A 10,305-nucleotide genomic window follows, 5' to 3' on the forward strand; every position below is an offset into this window, starting at 1 on the left:
GGGATTGAAAGTTGCTAGAGCCTAAGAAGATCTAGGTTGGCAAAGGCTGACTTGGACCGTGACAGGGGAGTTCTGTCAGTTGTGCCCTTCTGCTGATACTTCAGTGTTGTGAACTGGTCACAAGGTCAAAGAAACAGGTGGTGGGGAGGCTTAATTTCACCATTTCATGGTTGCAGAAGACTTGTAGTTATTATAAGAGTTATATTCCCACTGGGCGTGCATAAGGTCTGAATGTTCTGCTGTTCTCTGACTGTGTACAGCCCGTTGCTGATTGCTTCTCTCCTTTGTTTTACCCCACTTTCTAGGAAGAGGGCACTGGGATGAAGAAAGCGTTGTCAGTTCCCCAGACCCTGGTTCTGCTAGTGAATCAGGTGACCGATACCACTCTGAGCAGTATCAGGGCAGCCCACACGAGCCCAGCAAAATTGAGACTCTCATAAGAGCGACTCAGCAAATGATTAAAGAAGAAGAAAACAGGCTGCAGTTGCGGAAGTCGACTCCCGATCAGCTGGTTTCCATTAACGGAGCAGGGAAAAAGCACTCTGTTTGCTTTGCAAGCTACCACCACCACCAGCAACAACAGCTGAGAGGAGATGCCTGCAGGGTCCCTAGTGTCACCAACACATCTCCCTGCGAACACACACAACAACAAGATGGGAAGATGATGAGCCCCCATGACAATGACTATGACAACAGCCCCACGGCACTGTCTAGAATAAGCAGCCCCAATTCTGACCGAATTTCTAAATCCAGTTTGATACTGGCTAAGGACTGCCTTCAGTCAGAAGTGTCGCCTCATCAAACTCCAGGGGATAGCTCAGCAGAATCCCCAAACTATTACAATTCCCATCGGCAGTACTTTGATAAGCATGCATACACGCTAACAGGATATGCTCTGGAGCACCTTTACGACAGTGAAACCATCAGGAACTATTCTTTGGGTTGCAATGGGTCACACTTTGATGTGACGTCTCACCTACGGATGCAGCAAGATCCAGCACAGGGACATAAGGGGACATCTGTTATAATAACCAACGGGAGCTGATGGGTGTTTCCCAACCCCCTTTTCATTTTTCTTCTTTTTTAAAAAAGTTTGTGCTAGGAAAATATCTTTGCAGTAGTAACAGCAGGCACACATGTTTTGATACCCTTGCTGTTACTGGCATTTGATAAAACTACAATGCACTAGAGAGAATACTTGTAAGGTACTGGGGGAAGTGTTGCTTTATCTAAGTTACTGTTGAAAATGCACTGGTCTCAGTTAAGGTTACAGTAGTCAGTTGAATCACAAAGCTGATGCTACATTGTGGTGGTGGAGATCTATTCTGGGAGCTTCTGGGGTACATCAAGGGGGCAGATTTTTCATTGTGTGGAAATGTATGAGGATGTAGAGAGAGCGACTGAATTTCTAAGCCTCTGGCTACCTGCCACATCCTCATAAGACAAAAACTGCTATGCACTCTTTCCATGAAAAAGAAAGTGAAACGCAGCCCCCCCCCCCCATTTTAAAGCAAAGCTATCTGTGCAGTTTCATATTTATACTGGTCCTGCTTCTCCAGTGACTGCACTGGACTGCTAGATAAAAGTTATAGGGCCGGTGTGGTTCTTTGATAGGGTATTGGCTATTATATGGGTATTTGACCTGGAAGCTGACTTGCTGGACAACAAACACAGACAGGAAGAGAACCGCTTGCTGAGGTCATGTGACAAGGGAGTCACAGAAGGGCGATGAGCCATTCTTATCCTGGTTTGGAGTAGCAGAAGAGATGTAACTGTCAAGGCCATTGACTCCTGGGGCCTGGGGCACCGTGGGGCCCCCAATCATTTTTTTGAAGTGGCAGGGGTCCCTCAATGTTCAGAAGGGGCCCCTGTGCAATGTCAGGATGTTGAGTGCTGCTGCGCATGGGTCCCTTCAATCTTCTGGAAACTGCATAGTTATACAAGAGAGGAGACTATCAGATCATGATCACTTTGTGGGAAATGGTTACATTCTGGGAAGGAGTATAGTAAAGGATAGAACATAGTGGAAGTTAAGCAAGAAAAGGAAGAGCATTCAAACATAATTTCCCACAACTTGGCATGCCCTGTCCTCAGTCTAAGAATAACTGAGTTGTGTGTGGAGAGAGAACTTCCTGATTTGCTAAAATAGACGTAGGGAACATTTGGCCCTCCAAAATGGTGCTGAAGTACAACTTGCATAATCACTAGCTGTTGGCCAGGCTTCCTGGGGCTGATGGGAGCTGTAGTTCAGCTACATCTGAAGGGCCAAAGGCTCATCCTACCTGTGCTAAAAAAATAGAAGGGATTGTGGAAAAGTCCAACAGAGGTGATGTTAGAGAGGCTGAGGGTCAGAAACACAGGTGTGTCAGAAAAACAGAAACACAACTCAGAGGTGGGGGAAAAGGAGGGAAAATTCAGCAAAACTGTGAAGAATGGTTGGCTTGCCCAGTTTCAGAAAATTCTGAAAATGCATCAAAGCTGGCAGGGATGATATGAAACAGGCCAGTGAAGTGCAACTTTCAGTGGTCCCATAAGAGCTCTTTGGGAATGATTGGGGTTTATGCAGAGGCCCCAATGGTTGCCGTGAAAATGTTTTGCTATCGTACAAGTATCAACACAAAGAGAAATTCATTTTCCGGCAACCATTTTTGGCATGCGGGGAAGTATAATGCCTCCTCTGTCACATGCAGAGTTGGTCAAGCAAGTGGACTAATCATGAGACCTGGTATTGATTCGATTATTCCTAATGTTTAAAATTATCAACCACAACTTTGCCGTGACAGCAGGAAGCTTTGTGAATTACTGCCACCTGGTTTCTGAGGTATCTTCCAGAGAGATTAGTCCATGTTGGCTATTCAATGAGCATTTATCTTGCTTTGTCTGTGGGGTGGTAGGACGGCACTGCATCAAGGAAGTGTTATCCCTCACTTTCCACTACATGCCCCTATCACTTTCCGTATTAGAAAAGGTCTGATCTTTGGGGGGAGTGTGTTTTGCAAGATGAATTTTCCAGGATGTATTTGAATCCCACTCAAAAATTGTGATAGTCTGGAAGTATGCTGGGTCTTTAGCATATAATGCCCTTATGTTTCTAAGCTTTTCCTCATAGCCGAAAGTGTGAAATCCACTCACAACGGCACTGCAGTAATGATGCTTTGGATTGGACTGTGTTTGATATTCTGCATCATGCAGTATCCTCTATGCTTCTGACTAGCTTTGAAATCCCTGTGACAGGTGCCTAGCCCAGAATCCAGAGCCCCTAAAACGCTCCACATAATGTAGTTGAGATTCCTGCATTGCAAGGGATTGGACTAGATGACTCTCAAGGTCCCTACAACTCTATGATTCTATGTATCCCTTCCAGCCATGTGGAAGAAGTGATGCCTAATGTGATACAACCATGTTACTGAATACAGCCTTTGATGATCACAGTATGAGTCTGGCAGCCCATTCCCCCCACCCACATACTGCTTACATAAATCACTATGAAGAAGTGCCACTGGCAAACATGGTTGTGCTGGGTTAGATCTTACATGATGCATCCATGTGTATGCTCTGGGTGGAAGATTTTACAGTGTCTGCACATTCTGTCCAAATGTCTGAAGAGTCTAAATCTACCTTCTACCCACTCCCCTCTTTCAGTGTAGATTCATTTAGGGTTATGGTAGTAGTGTGCTGTATAAAAAGAAAAAAAGAAAGCTGAGATTCTATGGATCCCAACAAGAGTTGTCAGAGTCCGATAGCACACTCTAGAGTCTAAGACCTGAAAGGTAATCCATTTGGTGCAGCTGTTTAAGCTAGAAAGTCCATATGCTTGAGCCTCAGCTAGATCTCTTCACAATGAAGTGCTTATGCAATGCCTCTGCCTGGTTATGACAACGGCCACCTGTTAATTTTAAATGGTTATGTGTTCTATCAAATTTTAAATAAAAATTACATGCTGTTGTACAGCATATTTTACAAAAAGGATAGGAGAGGACTGAAGGAATAGGCTGTCTTGTGCATAAATGCAATTGGTCTTATTTTCAGAGCTTTAATGCCCCCACCCCCAATTAATATTGCGAAATGGTGCATTAATACACCCAAAAGGTGGGTATTTGGTTTAAGATTCAGTGCTCCAAATCGGTTGAAATGTGTGCTATGATTTTGGAGTGCTTAACAAATACTGCAAAATGCATGTTGACGTGATGTTCTTCCTCATCTGGAAGACTTCCTGGGGGTGCTTGATTTTTTTTGTTTTGTTTTTGTTTTAAAACAACAACTAAATGGTTATTTGCTTTCTTTTGCTAATTGGACACTTCCTTTCTTTTCACTGAAACTCAAGTGTTTTTCATCACAGTTTGAACATTCTTTCATGTATCTGCCAAAACCTGGAATCTATCCCCAGAGCTAAAATGCACTTAAAATTAAAGCACGAAATCCAAAATCCAGCCTTTCTGTTGATTTTGAGCTTATATGCAGTCAGTTTCCTCTAACTTTCATGTTTGCTGTATAGTTTTGGTGCAGTTGCCTTCTGCAGAATGATCTGCTCCCAGGAAAACCACAGACTGGGTTTAGCTCTGGCCTGGGTGATTCTGATAGGAATTATATTACTTTATTTGTTTATGCATTTAAAAGTTTTCTTATTTCGTCACATGGCTTTCCTCTGATCTTTCCAAGAATCTGGAAACAATGCAAGTAAAACAGCAAGGCTACTCATTCCCATCAAAATAGCATAAACTGCCATCTATCTGAGGCTGTTCTTTTATTTATGGTTGACTGTTACCTCCAGAATGTGCCTCAACAGAAAATTAAATATTTTGATAGAGAAATTCAGAAGCTTTTGTTGTTTTTGCAGAATAGGCACTGCAATGCATTTTTATTTTGCATAATAAAACAATATCGTGTATTTATCATGGAGACTACTGTAGGACAAGCTAAGGACAACTGATGCTCACTTCAAAGACAGAAAAGTCTTGTGGTTTAATCTTGGCTTCAGATGGGAAGAATATACCTGCTGATGAAAGATGGCTCATTTATGAGTTGTGGCACTCTTCATGGTAGGAAACAGTAAAGCTGGCAATAAAGACAAAGACTTTGAATTCAGAAGGTGGCAGAATGAGCATTAGATGCCTTTGCTAACACAGTTTTGGTAGCCACTCTTTCTCCTGCAGTTGCCTAGCCATGTGCTCTTCTATTCTGAACCCATTTTTTTGTTTGTTTGTTTGTATGTATGTGTGTTGAGGGTGTGAGGGCTTCAGAGGGAAGGAGAAGGCAGGAGAGTCCTGTTCTGTGAATGGAGCATGTTACACTCCAAGCCAAAGTGTCTTGTCCTAGCCAAGTTAGGTGCACTTAAGCCACTGAAATCATACCCTTAATTGCACCCAGCTTGGCCACGATTGGGCTGAAAAATCGAAGTGTCCAGTTCTAGTCACTGCTACTAACCTCTCTTTTTAACAGTGAAAACAAATATGCTCAATTATTATTGTAGTCATTTAAGCTATTTATAAAAACAAACTCTTATTTATTTTTAATGCATGTGGCTTACTTTTCAAATGAAAAAAGTGTTCTTAAAACCAAGCAATTACATAAGCTTATTATGAAAGAACAGTGTTTTACTTTAAGAAGAAAAGAGAAATTAATATGCACAACTATTTTCTGTTAAGTATTGATATGGTCTTATTTTTCCTTAAAGGGATTTTTTAAAGGTCAAACATAACTGCATCCAAGAGCACTTCTAAGATAACGATGCATTTTGCTTTGTTTTTTCACGGATATGCAGACACCCTGTTTCTAAACCAATTGGGTGGTATTCCATTGGCGCAAGGGCATGGGCTTTGAATTCATCAGGGAGGGGTCTGCTAATGGTAAACAGATTTCTGTGGGGACTGCAGGGTGGAGGGGACATCAGCAAAAAACCCTCCCCTCCTCCTATTCCAGTAGTGGATGCCTTCTGTTGGAGCAACAGCAACAGGAGGACCAGCCGGATTCTACCAACTGACTTAAAAGCAGGTCCCATTTATTCTAAAAGAAATCAATTCCAAATAAGCATGCTCAGGTTCGGTGAATCAGGTGATTACTATAAGCATATTTACTTGGAGTTCCACCAAAATCAAAATGTCTTTTATCCCATATGATAATGTGTCTGATCCAGCACTCTAAGGCACATACTGAGCTCCTTTTGCGCTCACAGGCATTTCCGATAGCTCAATGGAATGGGCTGCTCTATGCATGTAAAGGAATGTAGGCGTCCTCCATTTAAGTGAATGGGGAAGCTCTGCGGAGCACTTCAGAGCAAATTGTAAAACTGAAGAAAATGTGTTTAGGATCAGGAAGGCCGAAAGGATTATTCACTGGTATGGCAAAAGTGCAATGTTGCCAACATCACAAACACCACGACTTGCAATGTTCATGTTCTAGTGACATTGTAGCATAACATCTGTAATTTGAAGTTCTCCTTTGGAATGTAACGTAGGAAACCCAACTTAGCTATGTCACCAATATCTTGAAAATTGTTTCCATTTATAATTATTTATATTGTAAATAGATTTCTGAAGTAAATTTGAAGTCAATGTGTATAAGATGTATTTATTATGTGAAGAATTTTTTCTTTAAAAAATACAGCTACCAATATGTAGTCTCCGTCTGGTTTTTTGATTTTTTTTTTTGCAGTTAAACCCTTATCCTTTGCACAAAGGCAAACGATACTTACCTGTGCAGCATCTCAATCACCTTCTGTCATATCTAAACTGGGTAACTGTGTGCCCAGTATTAGTTTACAATATGATATCTGCCCAGGCCACAGTTATGATTATGCTGCATGAGAACTTAAGACAACCCAGTTCACACAGATTTTAAATTAGACCTGAGGCTGTTGGGGAAAATATTTCTGAAGCAATACCATTGTTATCTAACTGAGAGCCCACTCCAAAGAAGTCTCTACAGTTAAGAGAGTCTACTTTGAGCTGCCACCACAACTATGGTGGCAGCCTACACCTGGTAAGCATGGGTGAGAGTCAGTTTGTTTCCTAACTTGTTTATTACTGATAAAGTTGAAAGGAGGGTTGTTATCTTAGTGGCAACTGGGGATGCCTAAGGCTACTAGGACTCCAAATGTATAAATGCATTTAGCACAAAAGAAACATCTCGGTTATCCTGAAGGCGATGATCAGACAGGCTGCTTGAAGAAAAACAGCTGATTCTGATTTTTTAAAAAGGGGATAGCTTGGCTTCCTGTGATCAATCTTCCAAAGTATGGTAGTAAATATGCTAAACTGCAGGTGCCAGCAGGCTTTGAGGCAAATAACTTAATATGGTTCTGCTTTGTAGTGTTGTCAAAATAACCAAGCACAAGTACAACTTCGTTATTTCATGATTCTCCATTATGAATGAATATGAATGATGTTTACTGTTGGAAACTGATAGCATGTGGGAGTAATGCAAACATATCACCGTTGGAGGAATTCATACAGAATATATATTTTAAATAATATTTGTTCCTGGGCCAGCTTTGCGGCACGGAGTAATTCCATATGGCAGCTTGACTTGAGCTTCCTCCAAAGTTAACTTAAAAATGTATCTTGGCAAAATGCAGTTGCCCCATCAGGAAGCCATTCTCAGCTTCTTCTGAGGATTTCCGGTAGCTTTCTTTAGTGTGTTTTCATTTGGAAATAGGCAAATACCACTTACTTTGGAAGCTGTACAAACAGAGTGTGAGAGATCTGATGCACTCAGTATCATTTAGGGTCACCATACTGATTACATTTTTAGGCGAGCACCTAAGATATTGTGCAAGATCCAGTGATGTCTGTCTAATTGTGCAACATGTGTCCATTTGCACAATGAGACCTTCAGTTTTTCTTATGCTTCCATTAGCCCCAAATCTGCAAATGCTCCAGAGAGTCCCCAAATCCCACCCCCAGAGCAGATTTTGGAATTGCAGGTGGGAGAAGAGGAAGGAGAAGCCCTGTTATGCAATGGGACATCTGGCTGCATTATGCTGGATGTATCCCTCTAAAGTATACATTTTAAAAGGTAAAGTGTGAATGCACTAAATATGTGTACTGTAGAGTTGTAATTGCCTGTAGCATAGGCATTAATTGACTTTTGTATTTTAAAAGGGTGGTTCTCTAAGAAAAGGCTTATTTCTTTATTAAAATTTACACAGCGCTTGATGGTTAAAAAACCTCAAAGCTGTTCACAAAATATAAAAAAGTAAAGTAAAACAATAACAACCTTCCTTTGAAAGATACAAAATGTAATGAGATCATTGAAAAAATATTGGATGTTTCTTCAAAACACAGACAGCAACCAAAAAGACAAGCAGATGTGGACACATCCAACAACCATCTAAAGGGGGTGGGAGTTAAAAGAAAATAAATAAGCACTTGTTCAAATCCCTCCTCTGTTATTCAGCTGAACTGTTTCAAGTAAGAATCAAAAGCCTGTGATATAACTGCAGATAAAGTGCAGTTATTGCATTAAGGTTGCTTCTGAAATGACACTGGGGGTAAATTTTTGAATGAAAGGGCAACTGATTCATTGAGGGCTAGAAAATTCAAAATAAACTGTTTTTGGAAAGAGTCCCTGAGCACAACTGCAAGCTGACCATATTCAGACCATGCAGCTGGCTTTGCAAAATTAACCAGTGTAACTTATTAAAAACTCTTAGCATTTATATGGTGTTCAGTGTGTGCAGATCCTTATAAAACCCCTGTAAGGTAGTATTGTTATTATCCTTCCAGATTCCAGTTACAGTAGCTAGATGCAAGTGAGTTGCATAAGGCTGAAATTCCATAGCTTCATTAAACTCAATGGGATGTACTTCTCCGGAGATATGTACAGGATTGCACAGTAATGCTATTAAGTACCTCATAACTTGAGGAGAGATTCATACACAGGACTTCCTAGTTTACAGCTCATGCTCTGTCATCCATTAAGCTGCATGACCTCTAGCTGTCGAGGAATGGCATGCATTTATATTTTTCCACCCAAGAATTCTCCTTATGGCTGAAAGAAATGTGTCTGTGGCCCTCATCTAAAAGGAAAGAAGCTGTGTACCAACATAATGGCATCAATATTCTTAAGAAAAGCGTAAAGTACAAGATGAAGGGGAAAGTCTTGTACTCATTTGGTCATGGAAGATGTTTTCAAAGGCATCATGATCTATCACAAGATGTTTGGTTGCTGCCAGGCACCAATATCTATTTTTATTGGACACCCCCCAAAACTTGCATAATGCAGCACTTTGTTTTGGAATTAAATCTTAGACTACCACGTTGGTAAGATGTGCTGCAATTGTTGCTAGTTCATTTAATGATAGGCAATGTATGAGAGAGGGCTTGTGTTTTAAACAGAACACCCAGTAGCCTCCTGCCGATGAAGCATTTAGTGAAAAATTACAATTTGTAACATGCCAGAGTCAGGGAAATGAATGGTGGGTGGGGAAGGAAGGAATTTTGCTTGCTAAAAGCAATTTCCTGAAACTTCCGGACAGACAAATTTCTGTTTTGGTTATTGATGTGGATGACTTGCTTATGTTTAAACAAAATAAAAATAAAAATTCCTTAAAGGTAAAGGTAAAGGTAAAGGGACCCCTGACCATTAGGTCCAGTCGTGACCGACTCTGGGGTTGCAGCGCTCATCTCGCTTTACTGGCCGAGGGAGCCAGCATACAGCTTCCGGATCATGTGGCCAGCATAACTAAGCCACTTCTGGCGAACCAGAGCAGCACACGGAAACGCTGTTTACCTTCCCGTCAGAGCGGTACCTATTTATCTACTTGCACTTTGATGTGCTTTCAAACTGCTGGGTTGGCAGGAGCAGGGACCGAACAATGGGAGCTCACCCCGTCACGGGAATTCAAACCGCCGACCTTCTGATCGGCAAGTCCTAGGCTCTGTGGTTTAACCCATTATTTACCATTAAATCTTCAAAGCACAAGGGCCAGCCAATCAACACTCAGCACAGCCACACAGCGTAGGGAAGGAGAAAGGGAAGTAGCTTCATGGTTGTCATAGAGGTTGGACAACAGCTCTCTGCGCAGCCAGATTCTCCTACAAATAGAGAGAAAAAGTTGGTTCTGAACATTATTATGCTAGGAATGCTGTAACCTTTGCCCTAAAACACTAAAAGTGGATGTGTAGTGGGATCACGACCCAAGTTACATTCATCAGTAGTCAACACTGAGTTTGGTGTGACTTGTTTGTCTAGTATGGGTACTTTATATTAAGAATCTAAAATTGTGCCTATAAGCACTTGTTCCAAGGGGTAGCAGCTCCTCTGAAACATAGGCCCCACATTTAAAGCAGTATCATATCATTTTAA

General features: G+C 41.4%; 1 protein-coding gene across 2 annotated transcripts in view; it reads left to right on the plus strand.

Annotated features, from left to right (window-relative positions):
- Nucleotides 1-6,610, plus strand: part of SIM1 (SIM bHLH transcription factor 1) — a 58,042-nt gene extending 51,432 nt beyond the window's left edge. For both annotated transcript variants that reach the window (XM_079971640.1, XM_079971641.1), the window contains exon 11: nt 306-6,610. In XM_079971640.1, the coding sequence (XP_079827766.1) occupies nt 306-1,045 (740 nt within the window). In that variant the 3' untranslated portion in view covers nt 1,046-6,610. The remainder of the gene's footprint in view (nt 1-305) is intronic.
- The last annotated feature ends 3,695 nt before the right edge of the window (nt 6,611-10,305 follow it).

This window comes from Podarcis cretensis (assembly GCF_951804945.1).
Source record: "Podarcis cretensis genome assembly, chromosome: 3".
Lineage (NCBI taxonomy): Eukaryota > Metazoa > Chordata > Lepidosauria > Squamata > Lacertidae > Podarcis > Podarcis cretensis.